This window comes from Pundamilia nyererei, unplaced genomic scaffold (genome assembly GCF_000239375.1).
Source record: "Pundamilia nyererei isolate P.nyererei 1_Seehausen unplaced genomic scaffold, PunNye1.0 scaffold00128, whole genome shotgun sequence".
In the NCBI taxonomy this organism is placed as follows: domain Eukaryota; kingdom Metazoa; phylum Chordata; class Actinopteri; order Cichliformes; family Cichlidae; genus Pundamilia; species Pundamilia nyererei.
The window spans coordinates 1,039,679-1,065,879 of NW_005187529.1; the positions used below are offsets into that span (position 1 = coordinate 1,039,679).

General features: G+C 41.8%; 1 protein-coding gene across 1 annotated transcript in view; it reads right to left on the bottom strand.

Moving 5' to 3' along the window:
- Positions 1 to 19,465: 19,465 nt before the first annotated feature.
- Positions 19,466 to 26,201, bottom strand: part of LOC102207623 (eukaryotic translation initiation factor 3 subunit H) — a 59,215-nt gene continuing 52,479 nt past the window's right edge. Inside the window, exons 6-8 of the mRNA XM_005743159.2 lie at positions 24,698 to 24,818; positions 20,223 to 20,355; positions 19,466 to 19,751 (exon numbers count right to left, since the gene is read on the bottom strand). Of these exons, the coding sequence (XP_005743216.1) occupies positions 19,657 to 19,751; positions 20,223 to 20,355; positions 24,698 to 24,818 (349 nt within the window). The 3' untranslated portion in view covers positions 19,466 to 19,656. The remainder of the gene's footprint in view (positions 19,752 to 20,222; positions 20,356 to 24,697; positions 24,819 to 26,201) is intronic.

Consider the following 26,201-nt stretch of genomic DNA (forward strand, 5'->3'; position numbering starts at 1 on the left):
TTTGCTTTACAGAACTGCTCTCATTCTAATAAATATCAAACAGCGGTAGACATTACAAAAGCTGCACCCTCGCCCTTCGCTTTAGTAGGAGGCAAAGGTGAAATTACGAAGCTGAACACTTGTAATTACTTGGAGTATTTGTTGCATTTGGCGGTGAATTTTACTTTGAGGTGTGTTTTTTTTAAAGCTATCTGCTGTTAAACTTCTCAAACACCAGTGAAATCTGATTATAAATTATATCAGTGTAGTAAATCATCTTGTGAAAAGATGAAAACCCCATCTCTTTTTCCAATCTCAATCCTTTTTAGGAGACCATTCTAGATACAATAAACTCGCTCTTTGATGGGAGAATCACATCCATTTTATCTCCCCGTGCTCCCGCAATTGCACCGTTACCAACAAAAGTTATTTTCTCCCCAAGCTCTAAACTACTTCTGTTCAATATAATATCCAATTAACTGACTCTTGTCCTCCTCCGTATGGTCCCACATCCCTCGGCAGTCAATGAAGAGAATCTGGCTACTGGCAAACTGCTTTGTTGGCCTTCCTGGCTCTGATGTTGACTAAGATTAATCAGCAATTTTAAAATTTCTTGCAGCAGCTCAGAGATGCTTTGAAACAAGGAGCAGAGGGATCTGCTTAATGGAGAGGTAGTGCTCTGGAAGACGCGGTGTGGCCAGAAGGTGGGAGAGCGACCTGTTGTTGTTCACTGGGAGCAGACCGACAGGAAACAGACTACTAAGTGGCAAGGTGGGTTGGCGGTGGGTGTGCGGCTGAGCCTGACCCCTTTATCAGGGAACAGCACAGAGCTGCCAACCCCAGCCTGCCACAGCACTAATCACCCAGCCGCCTGGCAGTAAAAGAATAGAATCCAGCCCGGACTGGATTCACTCAGCCAGCCAAATGATAGCCTGGTGGAGAGGAAATAACTGCTTTCAGATCAGTATCGCTCATATCAGTCGATAAACAGTGTGGGTCCTCACCTGCACCTATGCCATCAAATTTTCTATTGCACAAAAAAGGGAGCTCTAAGCTGCTTGGCTCAAGATTAGTTTTTTTTTTTTTTCCTATGATGTTTGGCAAGCAGCTAACCTCTTGAAAAACAAATCATAACTTGCTAGTTGACAGCTGAATCTTGAGCCAGGCGTCAAATTATGATACTGTCAAAACAGCAAATTCCCACTGTGTATAATGAGCAAATTATATGTGCTAATAGGAACGGACCATCAAATCTGTGTGAAAAGGCAGCGCATGCATTATCTAACAAAGAAATCACTGCATCGAACATTAAACATTAAAAAGTTACTCTGGCGTCAGTCCAGGCTAGCATGCAACTTGCTTTTTAACACGTACGACACTGGACAGCCAAACATAAACTGCACGATAGTCTTTTCCAAAAACAATCAGCACATTCCAGTGAGTTAATAAACAAGCTGGCTGCTGAATTCACAGAGTGGTTTAGATGGATGTTCCTAATAGCTACCTCGCAGTCAGTGCCAACTTTGTTAGGTACACAACGCAAATACCAGGTTGGACCACCTTTTTCCCTCAGAACACTGTTAATTCTTCATGGCACAGATACAACAAGGTGCCGGAAATATTCCTCAGAGGTTTTGCTCCACATTGACATGACAGCATCACACAGTTGCTGCAGGTTTGTCAGCTGTAAATCCATGATATGAATCTCCCGTTTCACTACATCCCAAAGGTGCTCCGTTGGATTGAGGTCTGGTGACTGTGGAGCCCATTTCAGCAAGCTGAATTAATCGTCATGTTCAACAAACCAGTTTTGGGATGTTATAAGCTTTGTGAAATGGCACGTTCTCCTGCTGGAATCAGCCATAAATGTGGGTACGCTGTGGTTAGAAAGGACTGGACGTCATCACCAACTATACTCAGGTATTTACATGATGCTCAGTTGGTACTAAGCAGAGATGGGCAGTAACACTGTTACTGTAATCCGATTACTTTTTTCAAGTAACGAGTAAAGTAAGGGATTACTACTTCAAAGGGTAATTAGATTACTGTTACTTTCCCATAAGCATGCTGCATTACTGTGTTACTAAACTGTGATTTTGTTTATGAGAGTGTCTCATGACAATGATGTACGAGCATGCGACGTCTATGGCAGCAACAGAAGTGTGTGGATCAACAATAGATAATATAGAGTGCGGCAGAGAGTACGACCATGCAGCATTTAAGGTGTGGAAGTACTGACATTACTTTGAGTTCGATTGCGTAAAAAGTGACAAAAACATTAGCGTTCGCTGTACACTTTGCATGAGAAGAAAACTTCTGTCTACAGCGAAAAATTTAACTTCAAATCTGAACAAGCACCTAGCACGCTGCCACGGGACTGCGAGATTCAGAGAGAAACCCCCAGATCCCACCACTGATATGATCGCTGCAGCAAACCTCCGACAGCCCCACTCCTGCTATCCAGTTCAATTTAATTTTATTTATATAGCACTAAAATCACAACAACAGTCGCCTCAAGATGCTTTATATTGTAAGGTAAACCATACAATAATATATACAGAGAAAAACTCAACAATCATCTGACCCTCTATGAGCAAGCACTTTGGTGACAGTGGGAAGGAAAAACTCCCTTTTAACAGGAAGAAACCTCCGACAGAACCAGGCTCAGGGAGGGGCGGGGCCAAATGGTCTATTTTCACTCGCTAAACAGGTGAAAATAGATTTAAGAGCGACAGGACTTAGTGCAGCTGAATCTTTGATTTTATTTATTTTTTCCTGTGTTTTACTTGCATCTATTTGAAAGAGTGAGTGTCAACACAAAAATGTATTTATTTTATATGCTGGAATATGCAGAAAATAGTTTTAAATGTTAAACAAATTTCTTCAAGTCAAAGACTGTTGCTTATAATTAAATTTTTGCTTGATGGAATGTGCATAAAGTTAAAAGATTAAAACTAATAAAACAAGTTTTAAAAAGAGACTTTTTCATTTGAATACATTTAATATGATGGATTATGCAGAAAAAATAGAATTGGGCTGAAAGGTCTATTACGTTATTACCTATTCAGGTTGCGTAGCATGGTTTTTAAAAGTAACTAAGTAATAAAGTAACTAATTACTTTTGGAACAATAAGTAATTAGTAAAGTAATGGGATTACTTTCTTGGAGAAGTAATCAGCAATTAGTAACTAATTACTATTTTCAAGTAACTTGACCAACACTGGTACCAAGTTTTTTTATTGTCCAATTTTGATAAGTTTGTGTGACATGCAGTCATACTTTCCTGTTTTTATTTAACAGCAGGAACCGGTGTGGTCTTCTGCATCTGTAGCCCATCTAGGTCTTGGTTCAACGCGTTGGGCATTCAGAGATGCTCTTCTGTATACCTCGGTTGTAACGAGTGGTTATTTGAGTTGCTGTTTCCTTCCCATCAGCTTAAAGCTGCCTGGTCATTCTCCTCTGACCTCTGAAATTAACAAGGCATTTTCACCCAGAGAACTGTTGCTCACTGGATATTTTCCATTTCTTAAAGCATTCACTGTAAACCTAAGACATGGTTGTGTGGGGAAATCTCAGTAAATCAGCAGCGGGGGGGGTATTATTTCCCAGCGCTGTGTTCCTCCCAACTTAAAACCAGTATGAACCCAAATGGTGAGAACAATAACACACCCTAGGCAATCCTATTTGTGTATTGCACATGACGAAATGAAACATAATTCATGCGTCATCTGCTGTGCTAAGCGCAGGGTTAAAAGAATCCAGAACAGTGTTTTTGTTGTAGAGGTCTATAAGATGTGATATTTCAACATCTAACTTCTACTACTGATGAGTAAGGAGCATAAAGGGAGTGATTTTTTAAGTAGCATGCCATTTCTAACAGCTCGACAAATATCATCAAGCACACAGGCTGTTTCTGTGCAGTTTGTCAGTCTGCTAGCTAAAGGTACAGCTGCTGTATTTCTCAGGGAGAGAAAAGAATGAGAGGCAACTTGAAGAGAGATGTAAGAAAGACAGGACAGGAGAGGAAGAAGAGGTTATATTTAAAGGTTAGGACTGCTCAGTGGATTTGATAAACTGGAAATTTATAGCCTATTTCTAACATCCTCAATCATTTTAGGGTGTTTTGAACAGATATTGGATTGATAGCCTCCATGATGTGTTGCTGAAGTTGTGTTATTTTTCATATTGTGAAAAATCTTGCAAAATTAAATTGAAATATATTTAGCTTATTCAAAGGTTGCATGAAAATACTGCGTAGTTAAGTGCAGGCTAGAAAGGTTCGTTTGCGGTAGTGTGGTGAAGTCTGCTGTAATGCACGATGTTGGACTGGAACAGAGCAGAGTGTGATGTGAGGTTACATCAAGGGTAGCAGACGTCAAATTAAATTTAATGTGATGATGCTGAATAGACTCACTCACTGAAGACCACTTTTATAGTGTCTGAAGGTTGGAAATCAGCCGTGATAGCTCGTGTAACGTCAGCTTATATCTTGATGAACCGAGCTGTGTAAACCCACTCTAGTAAACCTCAGAGCAGCAGCACGTTAGCTGATCACAGCCTGTAGACGCAGCTCACAACAGAAATTATTCTGACTTTTTTCCCCACACTGCACCACTACAAGAGATCTCAGGTTCTCCAACCTGGTGAATCTCACTTTAACTCTCGACTACATTAATTTTTCTGGTTAGGTCTCGAGGCAACATCATCCTTCTACAATGTAGGCAACAGCAAATACAACTTTTTTTAATCCCTGTGTTTTTATCTCTTTATGATTTACACAACAGATGTTAAAGCTGAACAAATTCTTTAGAATTCAGATTTAAGCTGAAATAAAGATTTGTTCTAATAATATTATTTTATTATTAAATTAATATGGTATGGGGTCCAATTTCATCTGCACAAAAATAGCTGGTTGACATACCTTCCAAACATGCCAGCCATTTTTACTTTTATACTTTGAATGTATTTCAGAGTCTTTACTTTTTCGATTTTACTTGGTTACAGAAGTTAAATCTGTACTTCAGTTTTTAGGTACGTTAAACACAAGTATCTGTACTTCTACCTGAGTGAAGATCTTTTTGTTGGCCACTGAGAGTAAGTAACAAGAAATTGCAAAGTTGAATAACGAACAGTGAAAATGTAAGCTGACCACCATTAGCATGTCTGTTGATATAGTTGACAGAATAAACTGGTGAATTTTGATCTTTTTATCTCCAGCTTTGGAAATATAGTATAGGATGTTAGCATGGTCTCAGTATAACTGGAGTTATCATGTCATTACCTAAACTCAGGACACGCTGAAGCAGGCGGTGACACCGTTTTTGTTCAAATACCACAAAACCCAAAGTATAAAATCCAACAATTTATGCGCAGAGCCAGGTTAGCTGTTGACTGATGCTCTTGTTGTCATGCTATGCAATAACTGGCTGCCTACTCCAGCTACTTATAACTGTACTCTTGGGAAGAAGCCAAGTGTTTTGCTCAAAATGTCAAATTATTCCCTTAAGAAGTGTAATTGCTGCTAAAGGACTCTTTTCTTTCAGGTGCTTTTAGCTTCAAAGTTTAGTTATGTGCAGGCTTGACATATCAATCCTTGTGCGTAACAACTCATACATTTTCATTTTTTATTTCCTCTCATTTCAATTCCTGGTGGGCTGAGCAGGTTTTAAACATTAAGGAAAGGAAAGGAGTCGTATTTGATGTTTAATTCTGATAAGCAGTCAGCAAGCTTAGATGTGTAAATTGCAGAAAATCTGCTTAAATGCACAACTATTATGGCTTTTTATTTTCAGTATGCGGGACTATACCAGACATCCAGACAGTCAAACATGTCAGTGATGGGGTCAAATGTTGTCACTTGTAATTTTTGAGCACTGATACTTCACATAGAAGCCAGTTCTCAACTCTGCAGCTCAATCAGTGATGCCGTCTTAATAAACTTTCTCTTTTAAATCACCCAAGTTTCTTTTTTTTGTAATTCTGAAATAATAGGAGTGGCAGTTTCCATTTCTCAGCACCTGTATCTTTTTTACAGTTTGTAGTACATCATCTCATGCTTTTAACAGATTATGTTTATTGCAGTAATTTGTCTAGATTTCTCCAAGGCCATCTGTCTTTTAAATGAACTCCTGCATTCAAAGGTACATGTCCACAAATTTGCTAGGATTTGATCCAGCGTTTGGACAACAACCAGCGCTGTGTACAAATATAACTCAGGTGTGTAGTGAGTTTGAACACATCAGATATGCTGCCTTTTTGTGCACAAACCATGTCAAATCAGCCCACAGCACCATAACCAATTCCTTCTAAAATGGGTGAAAGTTTCAGAAATTTCTCTTTACAGAGTATATGGATCGGGTGCCAGGTCAAATACAGCGAGACAAGCCTGCAAACAGCACCCTCAGACAATTTGTAGAGATCCTTGAGTGAGGAGGCGCACAAGAAATGACCAATTTCAGGTTTGAAAATTGTGTGTGAATTTATTCCAGCAGTGCCCAAGGTAAGCAGGGAAGGAAATGCTGACGCTTTGAAAAAGATTTACTACTGCCCGGCCTTGGAACGTGCCTCTCTGGCAGAGGGTTTGAACGGCATCAACCTGATTTTCTGTAAATCACTTACCTGCAGGCCATCATGGCCTTAAAAAAAAGCCAGTTATGGCTTCCATAAGCTTCCTCTCTATCACATTCCCTCCATAACAGGTTGGCAGTTGCATCAGTAGTACAGCATCTCCCTGCAGGTGGCTGGGGAGAAATTGAATTAAGATATTGTAGCAAAGAGTGAAAGTGCGGTTCTAGCTGTTCACCACTCGCCACTTTGTTTACTGATGTCCACCTGATTGTCCATCTCTGTCGCTGGTTGGGGTTTCAACATGAAATTCACTTGGCATCTGTGTGCATGTGTCGTGGTGCGGTTGACACAGCATTTGCCGTGCATTGTATTATGTGTGGTTCAAGTCACAGGTGGTGGCCACGAATCACTGTGCCAAAATAATGTGGCTGAATGTCAGCGGGCTTCCTTCTTTGCTCACAGGAAATAAGTAGACGTGAAACGATAAGGCTCAGGGCTCAGGCGTTACCATTTGTTATAGTCAGAATGCATTTGCAAAGAAATCACAAAAATGATTGAAAGCTTAAAATTAAAATGGCAACATTTCAGTTTGCTGTAATTGTCTTCCCAGCTGGAAGATGATGTGGTAGTTCATTCTGTTAAAAGGTCAGCGGCAGCTGCTCTGGTGCCACTCTCAGAGTTTGCTCCTGTTTGAAAAGGGTCAAGCACATATTTAGAAACAGATCAGTAAGCAGTATTAGCTTTTCTTCAACATCAGTGCACTAAAGAAAATTCATTAAAAAAAATCTAAAAGCCAACTGTGAGTTATTTTTCTTAACACAGATAAGAGATCAAACAAAATAGGTTAGTTCACTGAGTGCACATGTTGAAGCGGGTAAAGCAGACTTAGATAATAAAAGTAAATAATTAATAGCACTGAGGAAGAAACTAGAAGGGATCACGAATGAAGCATTTATCACATTTTTACAGAATGCAACTAATTAATCAATTTTAGTGATTTTCAAAACGTCTTCAACACCCAAAAGTGTTCCCCAAAAGACTCTCAAACTCATTGTGCAGTTTTACCACTTTAAATTATATATCATCATACAGAGTTTTCCCTTTGAGTGGTTTCTGTTGAACTCAGGCCTACAGCACTGGTGCTTTTCTCTCTTAAACTCTTAATAACCACCAAATGGATTGTGTGGATTACATCATCACATAAACATAGAAGCATCGAGTGAACTGGTTTTTCATTTACAACGTGTAGACTCATCACGGCTCTCCAGTCAAGTTGATTATCCAAGAGTCTGAGTCATAATGCAGCTCAGACTGGTTTCAGCATCAGCGCCTAAATCTAACTAAAATCCGGCGGAGAATTCTGTCAACACCTCCGTGGATGCTGCTATCACCATTTAATGGAGCGGTTGTGGAGGATATGGGCGATGCCTGGGAGGGTGCATCAGCGAAGATGACTATGTGCACAAAAAAGACATCTCACACTAGTCTAACAAGTACAATCTGATAAACAAGCAAAAAGGTACAACAGCAGAGTCAAAACATTACCACTGCATGGTTCCAGGCTCTGAATAGTCAATAGAAAGCACAAGGATGATAATGCCTTAGAAAATTATTCTCCATCTGCTAGTAAAAGCGGCTCTCTAATAAAATCCACAATCCCAGAATGGATCAAAATCAATACAAAAAAGTTAGGAAAGAAGACGTTCTTAAACCTGTCTTGGCAGAGAAACTTTTAGGCTCAATTTCTCAGACATAGATTAAGCCTAATCTTAGACTAAAAATTGTATTCATAGAATTTGTCCTTTCAGTTTAGAACTAGGCTTAATAAATGTGTGGAAAACTGGCTGTTAGTGCAAATATGTGTCCTGAGAGCAAAACAAATGGCAAGATACGCTGTGAGCCGAGTTTGAGACCAAAGAAAAATATGTTAGAGGCAAGTGCAGTAATTCCAAATCTTAGGTTATTTAGGTGAGAGCAAAGTGAACAATGAGAAATAAAAGACAGAAAAAAGTACGAAAAAAGGAAAACTGTCTATATCTCAAAATAATTGGTGAATAATTCTGAAATAAAGGGATGTTCATTATGTTAGTCTCGCCACTATATGGTGTGAAAAAGAATGCTCTTAAATTAGGTGCTGCTTTTCATTGTGTGAAACAGACAGACTACATTAAAAGAGTGAGGAGGAGAGAATGAATAGGTGAACTGAATGTTAATGTTTACCTGCTGGAAAGAAATATTCAAATGCACATCAGTCATTCTGAGGACAGAAGCTGAGGCCAAGGCGTGCACTGCATTGATGATGCATGATTGAACATCAAAGGGGAGGGCGCTATCAGCATTTATCTTTGAGAGTCACAGCTGGGAGATAAGTCGCGCTTTAATTGTGGGTCTGTCTATTGTAGGTCACAAGCATCGCATCAATCACTGTACCTGGAGCGACCTGGCATCTCCCGACTTTAAGGAACGAAGGGAAGCTGATCATGAATTATAATTACTGCATTCATTTTCTTCATTAGAGAGAAAAAAATGATAAGCAAGCAAATAAAAAACAAAGGACGGAGTTTAATTCAACACTTCTGGCGATACTTCTAGCACTGGTTTGGTTTAAAAGTCACAGTTGGGTTAAATATCAGTTTAATTAGTTTGAACAGGTTAAATGTCATGAGCACTGAGTGAGAATTGTTGCTCAGTTATTGAGAACAAAACAGTAACTTGACAACTGTGTCTCTCTTACTTGCCTGCAACACCTAAAATGATTTCCAGCCATTAAAATTGGTGTTTAATGACCCTAAATTGGACCTTCCAGCCAATCAGTCAACACTGGGTGGGAATAAATGTTCATTGTCCCATTGTTTTGTCTGCAGTTTTTGCACACCAACTCTGGACAGTTGTAGGAGAATCAGGTCAGGACTCGAGTTGTTCTTGCTCTTGTGAAGCAAACGACAGGAGATTGTTCACAGCAGCTGCGCTCTCAGTACTGGAAAGTTTCAGTTTCATTGGTTTGTGAATAGTGCGTGCAGGAAGACAGAGAACCACCAAATGGTCCTTGTAAATTCAACGGGCTGTTAGCTGGGACACTGGACATCAGCCAGGCTTTATACTGCGGAGCTAGCAGATTAAAGAGCGTTTAGTGTTCAAACCAGCTACATCTGACATTTGTGTTCTCGCAAGCACTCTGTGAGGTCTAGGAAAGTTCAGAGCTGTGGTGTTCATGTGAAAACAGCAACACTGTATATGGTCGGGTCACCCATGCCAAAGGAAGCTTTGTGCATACCTTTGTGACACCAACAGCTTTTAACGAAGCAACAGCATTTGATGTCTTGGGCATGTCGGCACTCTGGTGTTTCACATACAGGCAGTCTGAAGAATCTCCAAACACTTTTTGAGCTATGAAAAATATCTTTAAAAAGAGGTAAAAATAGCTCGAGGGTGCTGGGGGAGTTTTCAGAATCAGTGATAATGAAACCTTTTTTTAAAATACTACTAGCCATTAGGAAGGCACTGTTAAAAGGAAAGCATTGATTACAGCTAATATTGATTATTGCTGCTTTAAAGGAACTAGATGGCATTTAAGATAGGCACTCTGTCACTTTCCTGCTGGTAGTTTGACGAGAAGATCCATACCGCTGTCGTCTGTATTCTAATTTTGGAGCTTGAGAAAGCAGTTGATTAGCTTCATGTAGCAGTCAAATGCCACCTAGCAGTGCTCCCACAGCTATCAAATTAACATGTTGTATTGTGTTTGATGCATATACAGATACCATGTGATCTTTTTTTCCCCCATCTGTTTACGTTTGATGCTCATATTTTCAAACATCAGAGTTTAAAAGAGCAGCTGTCAAGTCTTTTAGTTATGCTAAGCTAAGCTAATTAGGCCTACTACATATATATGCTGTGCAAACATGAGAGATTTGTTAATTTGGTCAATTTTGTTAATTATATATAATAGAAATCAACGGTATGCTGCACTTTCATTCAAACATGAATAAACAGATTAGGTTTTTTACCATTACAAAATAACAAAATAAAAGGCAGTCCATTAAAAAAAAAACAACAACAACAACAAAACAAATTTGTGACCTGCAAAATTCTGACAAGAATAAAAACCCAATTTATATTGTGAAGCAACCAAGCAAATCTAAGTATCATGCAGAAGATTACAAGCAACATGTGACTGATCTTGAGCAAGGGGGACCATCCAGTACATTTGTCTTAGTGGCCTGGGGATAAGACACGACATTAGTGATGGAGTGGGATCACAACAACGCACTGTAGCCTTGCCTGAAGCCCACGGATGCATGTGACAGACAGGGTATCATGCTCCGAAACCCTCCTTGAAAGGCTTCTGGTGCTGCTGTTCTGGGGATTAAACCAGCCTCATAATGGCCTGTGGGATTTGTGCCACTGCCGGGTGACAGCCGTCGAATTGGGTGGCAGGCAGAGACGAATTGCAACTAGAACACAGCGCTCAATCTATACAGCTGCCAATCAGAGTGAACATCTATTGACCAGGAAGGGGGAGAAAAAGAGATAAGGCAAATACAAAGCTGCTTCAATGACAGGTAGAGCGCTGTTACGTGAAGAAATGAATTCAGACCGTGGACTCGTGTGAATAATCCCATAAATGCTAAATTCCCTAACCATATCCACACCTCTTCCCACGACTGCATCTGCTCTCCACTGCTCTTGTTTTGGGGATTTGCAAGATGTTTTTTTTTTTTTTCCACGGGAACTACTTTACATCCTCAACAACTCCATACAGGATCTACAGTTGCCATGGCAATATCCATGGCAGAAAAAGAGAGAGAGTGTAAAAATAAATAAATAAATAAATAAATAAGGGAAAAACTATTCACAGTTGACAGGGAAATAACTGGTTTCATTATATTCAGCCAGCTGATTCTCTCTATCACCAATGACAGGGCGACGGCAGGCGCGGTGAAAGAGCTTGTGTTTGTGCTCGAGCGGTAATAAATTACGACTGGGGTCAGGGCTGCGCGGGCCACGCTCGCTGATTAAATGAGACCAAACTTATATCCCTCTGACATCTCCCAGTCTCTTCTTCGGGAATCTGAAGGTGCAGAGACAAATCCCATAATCCTAATTAAGCATTTTCTCCTTTTGCAGCATGCAAAATGCCTGGCTGTTTACATACCTGAAGCCCTCATTCAACTTCCCTCGCTCAGTTCAAACATGCAGTTTGGGTTAATTCCTGCAAATACTGAAGAGGAAAGTGACGTCACTATAAGCTAGGAAAAGCCACCGAATCGTTAGCGAAGGAAAGAAAAAATATTTCTGGTTTTAAGGGTGGAAAAGTTTAAGCAATGCACCAGAAGACCACAGACTCAGCTTGTGCAGCGTTTGTGTGGGTTTTTTTTTTTTTTTACCTCATATTTGAAGAACTCATTCTCCTCTTCACCGACTCACAGCGGTATCATGGTCAATTGAGCAGGATATTGCAGGAGAGAAAAGCGCAAAAACAGCTGATATTGTGAGTTTCCATGTGTGTTTTTCTCCAAACAGAGAACATTTCAGAAACAAGCAGCACAAAGGAGAAGACACTCTGCACTTTTAAGTCCACAGAAATACCCCCCTGTAGGAACAAAAGGTGAAGTGTATGAACATATGGATGGACATTAAGTAGGCATAATGAATGTGCTCCAGAAAAAATAACTCATTACCTTCTGTCGGATGGCAGCATATTTACAAATGACAAGCAAAATAAGTGAGGTTTATTTTAACCCCATTTAACATTTAGAGGCAAATATAAACAATCAGTGAATGTATTACATGCTGCAAATTAGTTGTAAGCACATATAATAACATTTTAATTCAAAATACCACTCAGGCATGTGTTCTGTTTATTGGCACTTCACATTATAAAAATACCCAAGGGTTGTTGTTTTTGTTTTTTGTTCTGTTTTTACACAATTATGTAAAATCTAATATTATGAGAGTTTGATTTGAACTTGGAATAGGCTTGGATGCTTATTGTGCGTCAATATGTGCCTTGAAAAAGTATCTTCAGTACAACAAAGTGTGAATGTACCTCAGTTTGTTTCAGTCCGTTTCTGAAGTGAACAATATTAGCATCTTCAATAATATCAAGATATGTTCTACAACTGTATAAAATACATTGCAAACCAAGTGTAAAAGGATTTGCACAATAGGCGACCTCCATATTTGCTGTGGGAACTTGCCAGTGATTTGGGAGAGGCTTTGTGTGTCTGTGTTTCAGTACTGCTGTGAGCCTGGGCTTGGGCTAGTTTAATTGAAGGTAGGCATAGCTGATTGCACTTCTACTCCAGCCTACTTTTTGTCTTCCTAGGGGGGCTGTAGCTCAGGGGATAAAACAGACCATCAACATGTCAGACGGTTGGTGGTTTGACCCCTGGCTGCTCCAATCTGCATAACTTCAAGTAACCCCAAGTTGTTCTCCGATACATCCGTTGGAGTATGAAAATATAGAAAGCATGTAAGCATAGAAAAAAGTGCTTGTATAAATGAGTGTTCAGGTATTTAAGTGCTATTTAAGAACCAGTCTACTTACCATTCATACTATGCAACAGGTATGTTGTATAATCCAGAATTAAGGTGGTTTAGATTAAAAACGCGTTGCATGCTCTTCCTCTGTGCAGACCAGGGTCTACATGCTTTAAGGTGAAGGCAGAGCTGGCTTACTCTGCACTAGGTAGTGGGTGTAGGAGGACAACTGCTGATACCTACTGAAGTTGTGAGCACACCAGAGAGTGTAGCTGACCTGTGGGGCAGGTAACCATGATCATGGACTTTGTGTTTTGTCTTCACTGCAAGCTGAACTTTCCCCCTTAAATTTCATGCATCAAATATTGTAACTGGGAACGTTTTATTGTAGTGTTTTTGTCTTTGGTTGTGAACTACTTAGTTAGACATTTACCCCAGAAAGGTCCTGGGTTCGAATCTACTGGCTGGCTGGGGACTTTTTGTGGAGTCTGCATGGTTGATCCATGCTTGTGTGGCTTCTCTTCAGGTCCGCCAGCTTCCTCCCACAGTCCATAAACATCTGGTGTTGTGTGAGATTGGATGATTGTCTGCATCACTGTGTTGGTTCTGTGATAGACCAGTGATCTGTCCAGGGTGTAGCACACCTGTTACCTGTTTACAACTGGAATCCAGCCTTTAATGAGGATATTTACCTCATAATGCACTTTCATCTCGCACATTATTAATGCAGCAAGAACAACCACAGGATATAGTGGAAAGCTGTTACAAATATCAAATAAAAGTTTCCAAGATTGAGTCTTGTCTCTTTGAGTTTTAAAAACATTTATAAAGGTTTTCCTGTGTATGGCCTCCACATTCCACCAGACGAGTCTCTGTAAGCTGTATTCTTTTAAGAGATATTCCCTCCTTGTTTGTTTTTTAGTGGCAGAGAGACATATTCGTTCAATATTTATCATAGGTAATTAGTTACACTGTAATTTGGTGGCTGCAAAATGTGCTTCACATCATTTTCATGCTCAACTTATCACTCAGTGACCCCGTATGGTTAATGGATGGAAGCATTGGCATCTCTGACATTAGGAGAGACGTGTTTTGGAGTCTTCTCACACCCCCGTTCTCTGCGACCTGCTGGAGCGGGGGGCCGGGAGGAGGAGTTGGCCATCCGACTGGGGTCTGGAGTGTGGGGCCTCCCTGCTGCTGCGGAGTCGGGGCGGTCTGCTTCTCGCCACCGCAGGGAAAAAGGGTAACACCACCTGGGTCAGGGTGCAGTTTCCCCCTCCAGGGGCAAGGGTACCTAGACCCGGTTCTTAGAGTACGCTTGGGGAGTGTGATTGTGTGTACAGTGTCTCTCTATGTCTGTCTCCACGTTGGTTGAGTCTTGAGTAATTGCATATGAGAGCTTGAGGGTGGGAATGGATGTTTGTATCTGTGTGTGCCTGTATGTCTGTGTCTATATGTCAGGTTGGGTATCAGACGCCACCTCTCTGGGGACATCTCAGGCCCTCCAAGGTTTGGAGGCCTATCTCCCCCTACCACCCCCCCTGCCAGTGGCAGACGCCCTCAGACATCGGTGCGTTGGTGGTTTTTTGTGTCCGGGGGTGGGTGCCCGGGTACACACCAGCTCACTCCTGGTGGCTGCTTGTCAGGGCCTGGAGCCTGGGGCTCGCTCAGGCCACTTCGGGGGTGGGGGCCTCTCGGCCTGGGGCTCGGTCACTCTGGCACAGCTGGCTGCCGGCGGAGCTCATGGGCGCGTCACTGCAATCTGCGATCTTACGTGCTGCACAATAATGTTTGATATTTAGTATTTACTGTTATATTCCCATATATCATCGTGATGTTGTTTATTGTATTGCTCTCGTTTTCTTCTGCTTGTTTTCTTTTTTCTTTCTCAACAGGTGATCCAGGTGATTGATATATGTATATATTTTTTTGTTTTTTTTTGTTTTTTGTCTGCTTATTTAGTTGGTTTTTGGGGTTTTTTTGCCCTTTATCCCGTCCCTCTTCTCCACTGTTTCCCCCCCTCTTCCTTTCTCCCTTTTCTTTTCCTCATTCAAGTCTGTCCCGTATCTAGCAAGTGAAAATAAAATAAATAAATAAATAAATAAAATAAACAATAAAAGATGAATCAAATAGACCATTTGGCTGGGATGGTCAATTTGGTAAAGTAAATCCGTTGGGCATCTTTCCTCGCCTTTAGACAATAATTCTGATGGCAAAAGAACCAAACGGGACAGGCAGAAAACAAAAATGTTTCATCATATGATATCAGTGATCATTCAGAATCTGTATTGATGTGCAATGACATTTCCTTCTAAAAAGACTAGTGGATCAAAGCCATAGAGGCAAAAAGCCCCCACAGCATAGCAGAGGCACCATCTCAAATCACTGTAGAGGTCAAGGGTTCCGGTTTTAAAACGTGCTAAAGGCTTACAGTGTGTTAAACACAATTTATTGAGTTCATGTACTAAAGGGTTACTGACAAACAAGTTAGTTCCAGGAACACATCATTTGGCTTTGAATGTGACCCCGCCATGCCCCGTTAACTCTTAAAAGAGTACATATTTTAGCACCCATATTGGCTTATCAACTCAGCCGGCCGTTAATGATTATAATGATTTATATTGCTGTGGAGTAACGTAGAAGCACATCACCAGTTTGGCTCTCCTGCACTTCCACTCTATTGCCCTTGAGCCCTGCCGTGACTACATGATTTAGTCCAAACTGTTTTCCACTACAATCAAAACACTGTCACTTTAAATACCATCTGAACCTCTGTCACTGCCTTTGCACTCTGCAGGGGTCAGCGGTGCCACACGATCCGAATGGATCTGTTGAGGGCATTTTCAAGTTTTATCATTTGCTCACACACCTCAGGGTTTGGGGACACAGGAGGTTGCCCCCACCCTCCCCCGGCCAGTCAGCCCCTCAAGGACAACGTCACCCAACAGAGGAAGCTTCAGAATTACAAACGATGCAGATTCAGGAGACACCGCTTCAAAAATCCAATCAATACCTGCTAGGAAGAAATGCCGCACATCACAGGACGCATCAATCACAAGCACAGCTGTGCCTGTCAAAGTGGCAGATACCTTAATTAATAAATATCAACTGAGCCTTCTGTTATGAATTAATATTTCCCCATCCTGCCTGCATGTCAGGGAAACATGTTATGATTTGGGGAAGAAATCATTTCCGGCTCGAGTGTCGCTGTTCCAATAAGCGTTTATTACGTTGGTTGACTTGTAATTATTGTTAATGACACTGTGCGGATGACAAGCAGGAGCACTACAAGTTATTACTCGACCAGGCGAGGCTGATGACAAGTTAAATAACATCATCCGCTGAATTAGATGATGCTGTTTAACCACAGGTCGAGGAAGAACAACAGAGAGCGCAGGCAGATAGAGTCGCAGCGTCATTATGATACACTGAACCGCACGCTGACAAGTCTCTTTATTAAATGAAGCAAGAAGAGCCAATCATTCAGCGTCCCTGTTGCTGGGGTGGAGTGGACACCGGCGACAAGCTCCACAAATGAGCTGCGCTTTTTATGACTTCACAAGTAAGTACCGAGATAATGTGACACCTCTGCAGAGGATCAACACCAGAAACAGCTTACAGTTACATTTGAGGCGTTTAGCTGACGCTCTCACGCAGAGGGATTTAGCAGATGTTAAGGTTTCTGAGTTTAACTCGAGGACACTTCACGGGACTTTAGATGCCGACAGACATGCTGGATGCGCCGTCAACCTATAAGTGAGGTTTTGGCTAAGGATGAAACCTTCTTAATGGCTGAAGAGTAGAGGAAAGCCTGCCCCCCCTCCCCAAATATGTTCCTGTCTCGTGAAAACTGAGGCGAGTTAGTTCGGGAGGCCGGCTTTACAGTGCTGTCGTGAATGCACCACGTAGGTAAGCGCGGCGTCTTTTGAAGCAGGTGGAGGAGGATGCCTCGCGTGTCAACGAGCACACCTCGACCACCAAACTAAAACCAACTGCAATTTAGTATTTGCCCAGATGTCTAATGTATTAAAAGCTGCAAAAGTCACCATAACTGTCGCCTTCACTGTACTGTGTGCACAATATATTTATTAATTCGTCATCATTGACAGTTTGATGGATAACAACCTAAACTATATACCTGTTTAGGATGTGTGTAGGTAAGAATATGCATGGCTCAAATGTCATCTTACTGACCTTACCTTAATCTCAATAGATATTGCCTCACCGAGCTCCATTTTAATTAACTTTTCTCCCCCCCCAAACTAAGGACTCGATGGAAAGCAGTATTGATACCAAGTGGTTTATCCTGTTGAAACAAGTAACTAGGAATAGAGTTTATAATCAGGTACAGCGAAGTGATGCCCAGAGGGCAGCAACGAGTATGTGCTTTGTATGATGTGGTCAGGTAGGTTCAATAAGATCATCGATTTCCTTTTGCCTCAGTGGTCACACGAAGAACTCCAATCCCTCTGCCTGAGTTCAGTAATTATTGACCAGGTCTTGAAAATGCTGGTCAGGAAAATGTTGCTCTGTTTCCATGATAAGATCAATGGATGGATAAAGCTTTTTAAAAAAGCACCAAAAAAAGGAATAGGGGTTGGAATTGTTTTTTTGTTTTTTTTAATGTGACAGTCAACTTAAAGGGAACTGATTACTCTTATTTCCAGGGTAGCTTTGCATGATTCACAGTTCAAAATAATCTTGCGCCTTTGTGTAGTCCTTACTGCACTTACACTTCCTTTCATCTGATTGGACACACCTCCTAAACAGAAGGTCAGGACAGCAGGTGGGTAGGGCTTTGTGCCTACAGGCAGAGCTGCATGCCTGAGATGACCACATTAGGACCGTCTGCTCTCAATGACATCACACAGAGCCAGGGGTAGAAATAAAAAACTGAAACATATTGTTTAGAGCAGAATGAAGCCTGATCATCAACTTTAGCTCAGGGTAATATGAGCAGTCACCACTGCAACATGTATCAAAAGAATGGGCACAAATTTATCCTTGAGGGTTACATGTGACCGTTGCTTAGCTTTGTTGATATTATTTCTATTTCTGCTTGGAAGGTTTTAATCATAAGAATATACACCAGACATACATATCGATATGTATATTTATAAGCATTGCATCAGCCTGTTCTTGTTAGGTCACTATTTGTTATGTAGATGTGGAAGTTCTCATGTTTTGCACAGTGTGTAATATGTGCTGGCTGATTGATATTAACATTTATTTATTCAGTGTGCATGACAAGAAATAAGAAAAGTCTTCTTTAAGACTGTGGGATTATAAAGTAAGTTCTTTTAAGACCCAACAATCAGAAACATAACTGATTTATCAACTTTTATTTTTTCCTGAATAAAATTCACGGTGGCACGGTGGTTAGCACTGTTGCCGCACAGCAAGAAGGTCCTGAGTTCAATTCCAACATCAGGCCGGGGTCTTTCTGTGTGGAGTTTGCATGTTCTCCCCGTGTCTGCGTGGGTTCCCTCCGGGTACTCCGGCTTCCTCCCAAAGACATGCAGCTTGTGGGGATAGGTTAATTGGATAATCCAAATTGCCACTAGGTGTGAATGTGCGAGTGAATGGTTGTCTGTCCTTGTGTGTTGGCCCTGTGACAGACTGGCGACCTGTCCAGGGTGTACCCCGCCTCTCGCCCTATGACAGCTGGGATTGGCACCAGCACCCCCCGCGACCCTGAAAAGGATAAGCGGTAGCGAATGGATGGAAAATTCAAAACCACTGAACTTTTTCCCTTGTTGGTAATTTCTCTAATCAAATCATGTTTTTTCTTTGGCAACACTCATCATCAAATACAGGATGTCACCCAGCATATATGACAGATTCTCAGCCTTGTCATTTGGCACACCTGCAGTGCTGCCCTGAAAACTCAACGAGCAAAATAATCTTTGCTACAAGCCCGATTTCACTTGTGGGACTTCTAAAAATAAACTCATGCTAATTGCAGTCATTGTAGAAGAAAGGCAGAGCATGGCGCGTTGTGTAATTTCACTTTAGGAAAACAAATGTCTACTTTTTGTGAGTGCAGTGAGAAAGAGGAGGGTTGGGAGGGCAAGTCATGTAACTGGCATTTCATTTAACGCTCAGCTTTCACTGATATTTCTGTTGCAGTTCTGTTTACATGAAAAAATGTCGTTTTCCCACCACGTGCGCCAACACGAGGCGAACCCACTGATAATTGGTTCCACCTGCTTAATGTTTGAACTGCGGATGAAAAGCATGTGGCAAAAACAACTCAAAGTACTGCGGAATTAGTTTGTACTTTCAAGCAGACCTCCGTTCTCACATATTAATAGTCTGCACAAAAACATTCTGTACAAAACCAATCATCTTTGTACAGTGAAACTGAAATTGCAATTTCCATCAAAAACAAAAGACAGCTCGACTGCGATAACAGACGAAGGAGACGGAGAAGATGTTGAGATGCAAGAGTTTTTATTTAAATCAAAACCAAGTGTTCAAAGTTAATTCTGTGTCTGGGGTGGTTCTAGACATAAAAAAAACAACAAATAAATTCAGAGGAAAAAAAATAAAAAATGAAAATGAAGGCTGCTCCTGTGGGCATCATTAAGGTGGGTTTGCATCTCTCTTGCTCCTTCTGTCTCTCCTCTAGTTGTGGCCTTGGAGAGCCTCCGCCATGAACAGCTTCCCGAGGTTCTGCGAGGTGAATTCCTTCACATTCTGGCAGTAGTTGTTAATTTGCCCTGTTGGAGTGTAACCACATGCATCCACACGCCCCCATACAAAAGACACAAACACGCGCCCACAGAAACGTACAGACAAACACGCACGCACACACATGTACACAGACGGTGCACGCAACCAGGCGGGGGTGGGAGAGAAAACAGCAGCACAGCAAAACAGTGAATTAGTGTGGAGTCGCAGTAAACGGAAGGATCAGAATGTTGTCGGGAGGCGGAGGAGAGCTGAACAGCGTGAGACGGCGGCGGGGAAAAGGGGCGGTCGAGATGGAGATTGAGTCAATAAACTTTAAATTAATGTAATTTCGAGATAATGGCGGAGATAATTACAAAACAGAACCTGAGCTCCTGTGAGGGGAGCAGAGGCGGCTGTTTGGAGGGAGGGGTGAGGGGGGTGGAGAGGGAGCTCTACAGTGGTCATGGAGAGTCATGACTATACTCGGAGGATGTGTGAGTGTGTGTTTGCGTGCATACCTGCAATGAGCAGCGTGTCCATGCGTGGTGGCGGCTGGGGGGGCTTGAATAGTTTGCTGATGTCCTCTTCAGGCAGCGGGGGCTCCCCTCTGCTCTGGCGCTGGGCGTTCTCTTGCTGCCGCCTCTGGAGGTACTGTGGAGGGAGCGATGCAGAGACAGAGAGGCGTGGCATTAGTGACGGCAGACACGGGAGAGGAGAGGATGAAAATAAAAGATAGATTGCGAATGGAAAAAGTGGGTTGGGAATTGAGGGAAGAAATCAAAAAAGTGGACAGAAAGGGAGAACGGGATGGGCCGGAGATGACGAGGACAGGATGAGAACATAAAGAGAGGGGAAACAGAGAAAGAGGAGTGGGAGTAGCAAAAGTTAAAGAAAAAACAAGTGAAGTGAGAACAAGGAAGATGCAAAGTAACACAGAGACAGAAATAAAAGAGGAGAGCACAAAGTAAGAGAGACGATGCAAACAGTAAGAGGTGAGTGAGATGTAGAGAAACATAGTGATGAGAGATGAGATGTAAGAGACAGAGAGTAACAGAAGAGTTATAAGTGCTGACAGGGATGGAGTGATTTGTCGGGGGCTGACAGTCGGTAAATCAGTGAGGTGCTGGGTCTCTGGAGATCCTAAAAGCCTTCTTAATTTGGCAAGATGGAGGAGAGAGAGACAGACACACAGGTGGAAGAAGTGGTTGTGTCAAGGAAAGGAATAAAAAGTGAGTGGGAGCAGTGACTTCAACCACATCCCACAACGCACCTGTATGGTTGATTGAAGCTGAAAAAATTGCTAAGATAAACAATATGAATATGAAAATGAAAAATATAACTATTTGTTTAAATAAAACTTCTCTGCCACTGCACCGCAGCATGACTGTGTAATCAAAATGCTAATGCATAATTGTATGCGAATTCTAGAAATAACTCTTTTTTTTCTTATGCTCCAACTTACTCAGTATTCCATATAGATATACAATGCCTTAAAAAGTAATTTTTCCTACCAAGAAAAAAAAAAAGTGTGGCACAAGAACAAGCAACCCTTGCTAAGTCAGCAAAATAGAAGCACCTTTGACGGCCACGCCCCCAACCACCCAGTTTTCCTGTACAAACTGCTCAATCTCTGTCAAGTTCTATGTGATGTGTGTGGGAACAGCCGTCCTACTACAAAGCCTGAACTGAAATGGGGTCTAGACTACTGTGTATCTTTGACTTCATGTTTGAGCTTGATGTCTTGGTAGAAAATAATCCTATCCCAGCAGTTCTTTTACAGCCTACAGACAGATTTCTCTGAATTTTATTTTTCCTATATTCATTTTACCCTCAACCTTCACAAGCTTTCCAAAGCACCACTACAGCAAAACTGCTGGAACCACTGTGCTCCCAGCTGGGGAACATGCCTTTCTGGCATTGTGCTGCTTTCCTGAGTAAAGCTTCATTATGACAGCCCAATATTTTCACTTTTGGTATAATAAGTAGAGGTCCGCACAGACCAGGATCAAATTCTACTTATTATAAACCACATTATGCTCTCAGTAGATATGATGGCTTCTTTTCCTGCCACGAGTGCCGAGTTTGTCAGAAAATATGTCTGACAATGAATATCATGAGGCGAGCTCATTTCCAGAGCACAATGTTTGTGTGTGCAAAATAGATGCTCTTAAACACAATTAAGGAATTGGTTTTTATTTACCCACAGAGATCGAATATAATAATTTAATATTTAGAGTCTGGCAGGGTACGGAATATTTTACTGTTGCTCCATGTGGTGAAATGGGACTCTTAATTATGTCCACAAATTAATCTTTGAAGCATGTAAATGAATTTTGGATTGACCTTCAATGAATTTACAGTTGTTCTCCGGAGAATATTGTGGTATTTGGAGCCGCTTGTTAGCTGAGAATCGTCTTTCTGCTTGTGTCAGTGCTCTCGTTCTCTTCAGCTTAGGCCTAATTATCTTCTCGTCCCGTCAGCTAAGGTCCATCTTTGAGGGTTATTTTTTTAAAATATATATAAAAATAAATAAATTATTCTGGCATGCTTTTACATGCTCTGCATTTCCAGTGGGCTCCATCAACCTCCACGTCTCATTACTGTTGCTTCACCATGCGCTTTATCTGGTCTCATCTGACTTTCGCCAACCTAACCGAGAGGTCAAAGGTCATTTTTACCAAAGACGCCCCCCTAAGCCCCAATGGGCTTCATTTTCATTTCGAGCATATTTTGCTTCCAAATGCAGTCTCTCTTAAATTTAGCTGAATGTGTTTGCTTTCTGTTAAATTTTTACAAAATCATTACATGGCTATAACATAACGTTAAACCTTTTAATCGGAGCCCTTTCGTTTCTATCGTTAACCATAAATGACAATTCCTCAGTTCATATGATTACCACACTGCGCCATACCTAACCTCCTTTAAAAGTGCGCCTCGCTTTCAACAGATGTAGGGAAAAAAGAGAAAATGAATGAATTGAAAGAAGTGAGATGTACATTTCCTGTTACAAAGACTAACTTGGCTGCAGACTGTTCCTGGGAACCTGATATTTACTGAATTCAGAGGGCTATAAATGAAAAATGGAGCCCTCTCAGCAGAATGCCTTTTTGCAACTTTCTATGATGATTAATAAGGTTCCATTTGTCCGGGAAGCAGCAGGGTCAATAGCACGAGATTACATGGAGCAAATACTGCAGATGTCTGAAAGGTTTTAACAGCGGCGCTCTTTCTCCTTCTCTGTGCGTTATTTGTTCATTGTCGAGACTCATGTGAAACGTGAAAAAAGGTGACACCATTAAAGGCCCCATCTGTGTGATATTGTGTATGACGAGAGTCTGGGTATAGGGGTGTACAGGGCTTCGGGGAGCTGGAGATGATGGGGAGGTCAGTGTGGGGAGGATGATGGATCATAATGGCTGCAGTGTGGGTGAATAGCCCGGGGATACGTGGGGATAAATCTAGGAGCGCGTTTTCGTTGTGTGCGTACTGAGGACGAGCTGTGGTCACCGATGCACGATTGTTGTGAGGTCTGCCTAATGACTGTGAACTTGGCTCTGGCTTTTTCTTCTGTCGGCCAAGATGCTGATGAGTCAGCCCCAATCGCCATTAATACCTCAGACATTTTCTCATTTCCACTTGCTGAAAATAATGACAAAATAGCGCGACCGGTTTTACCGTGGGTGTACGTTTGCGCGCACATTAGTGAGTCACCTGTGCCTCCGCTTTTCCACTTTCCCAAGCAGCGCGCCCGTGAGAGTCGCTGACTGTTAGCAATAGCATGTTTTGCCGGATGTTTATGATGCATCTGGACGAGGTTGTAGCTGCAGATGGTATGAGGCTCACTCTGTGTGTGTCTGTGTGCAAGTGCGTTTCGTTCTGGTTTGCTTCGTGCCTCCAGTTTGTGCTTGGAGGTGGTGTGTGCATCTGTGAGCCTTTACACACACAGTACATTTGTCACAGTGCGCTTGTGTTTTGCAAAACGCTTTTAAATGAAGTCTGAGTTCGTGATGTGTCTCGCTGTTACAGACAACAAATATAAACAGAGGATTTTCACTTCAGATGAAAAGCTCAGTTTACTAATGCCAGCTTTCAGTTTATATGTATCAGCTTTCCATAACCTCTGAACCTGCTTTTCTTAAGTACCTAAAGAGAAATATTGCTGTGACTGTATTACAGTGAGTAAGGACATTACCTCTTCCTTGACAGGAGGAGGATGAGGATGACGGTGCCTGAAATTGAAAATCTGCTGATCTACAGCAGTAACTGAAATGAGGTGACTGATGATAACACTATGACAGATATTGCAAAATTAACATTAGTCATTCTCTAATTGGTGCAAACTCAAGACAAGAGAAATCACTTTCAAACTGATCTCGGTGCCTCTGCTTGAATCTACTTGTGACACGAGTTTCATCTTTTATTCTTCATCTTTTTGTCCCCCTGCTTTCTGTGTCTGAACCTCTACAATGACAGCTGCACCACGTGCACGAGAATCTGCGGTGTTTTTTCACACAGGGATGAAAGTCAGCGTGAACATGACTCAAAATCACACTCAGCAACACAACTGAACTTTACCAGATCCAACCGGAAGATCCTGCGCTTTCAATCAAAATTATTTTGAGCCGACTTAACATGAATATGGTAGCGTTTCTTGCTTGATCCCTCCTCAGAACCTGGGACACTTATTTAACATTTTTACATTGTAGTTCCTGCTTCGACTCCTCAGTATGTACACGTATAAGCCTACAGGACCATATTCCTACATGTGCGTGTGTGGGGGTGTGTTTGATACCTGGTGCTTTTGCTGCTTGCCTGCTGTGATTATAGCTGCAATTGGTTGTGCCCATGTCTGACAGAAATCTACCTGCTGTTTTCCTGCTGAGACTGTGGCTGTATGTGTGTGTGTGTGTGTGTGTGTGTGTGTGTGTGTGTGTGTGTGTGTGTGTGTGTGTGTGTGTGTGTGTCACGGTGCATTCATGCATTCAAGAGTTACCTGGTGCTTCTGCTGCTGCTGCTTGCTCAGGTTGCGGCTGTAGGTGTTATATTTGACAATGTCTTGGCTCATGTCATCCACTCTGTCCATCAGGAGCTGAAGGCTCTTCTCCAAGTGGTTGCTGGAACAAAATTGACAGCGTGTCACTCAAACAGGTTTTTGTACTGTCAACAGCACTTGTGAACCTCAGTGAAATGTTTTTACCTTTTTACAAAAAAATCTCTTTAAATTAACAGCTCACACTAATCCATATTTAATTTCAACTTTTAGTTGTAACCTCTTAGTTATGTGCGATAAGTATGAAGGCTCAAAACAAAACAAAGGGAAAGACCTCAGAAAGCATCAGTGTACAGCACTGGCGTGTTTAACTGGCTTGGTTGGTGTGGAGAATCACAGGTCTGACAAACTGCAAGTACGAGGAGACGGCTCTTCAGTAAGTTTACACATATCTCACACATAATAGGCTCCTCATTGTTGCTGCTCCTTCTAAATGTAATGATATGCAATAGTGATATGCAACATCGCCTTTATTGTTATGAGCTGTACAGATATGCTAGAGAATTTAGCTCCTGCTCCTTACTAGCTTTGTGTTTGACACCTGCTCATTGCAAGAAGAACACTTCAAATAAGACAGTGCCACTGACAAAACTATCAAGTTGGGCTAAGTTATGACTGACTGGGTGAAAGACTTGTTGCTTCATTTGGCCTTAGGAGGAATTTGCTGTTCCAGTGTCTTGCTCCGGTACACTTTGACAGGTGGAGCCAAGGAAATGTTCCCCTGTGGATGACCTGAGCAGCCTCCTGAGCTGAGATCCAATGCAATTCAATTCTATTCAATTTATACAGTGCCAAATCAAAACAGCAGTTACCTCGAGGCGCTTCATATTGTAAAGTAAAGACCTATGAGCAGGCATTTAGCAGCAGTGGGAAGGAAAAACTCCCTTTTAACAGGAAGAAACCTTTGACAGAACCAGGTTAAGGGAGAGGCAGGCATCAGGTGAGAAGAGGAAGACAGGACAAAAGACACACTGTGGAAGAGAGGCAGAGCTTCACTAATGATTAAATGCAGTGATTTATAAACACAGAGTGAAAAAAGGTAGGCGAAGAAGTAACACTCATTGTATCACTGGAAGCTCCCAGCAGCCTAGGCCTATTGCAGCATAACTACACTATTCCCATCTAGAATTGACCACTATGAATCTAAAACTTTCCAAGCTTTGAGAAGTCAAGGTCTTTGTATCCATCCCGACTTAATCTTTGACCTTTCACCTCCTACTAAATTTGTTGCTCTTGAGACCCATGACCTGAAAGTCACCTGTGATCCCAGGTTTGGTCAGTACTTGGTACAGGTCCTGTGGACCTTACTTCATGCCCCTCTCCTACACATTTCTGTGATGTCGTCACATCCTTCATGTTTTTCCAATGCTGCCATGCTGACAAGACTCAAAACAGAGCGCCACCAGCATTCCACTTCCCTCTCGTCCCATGAGCTCCATTTTTAACA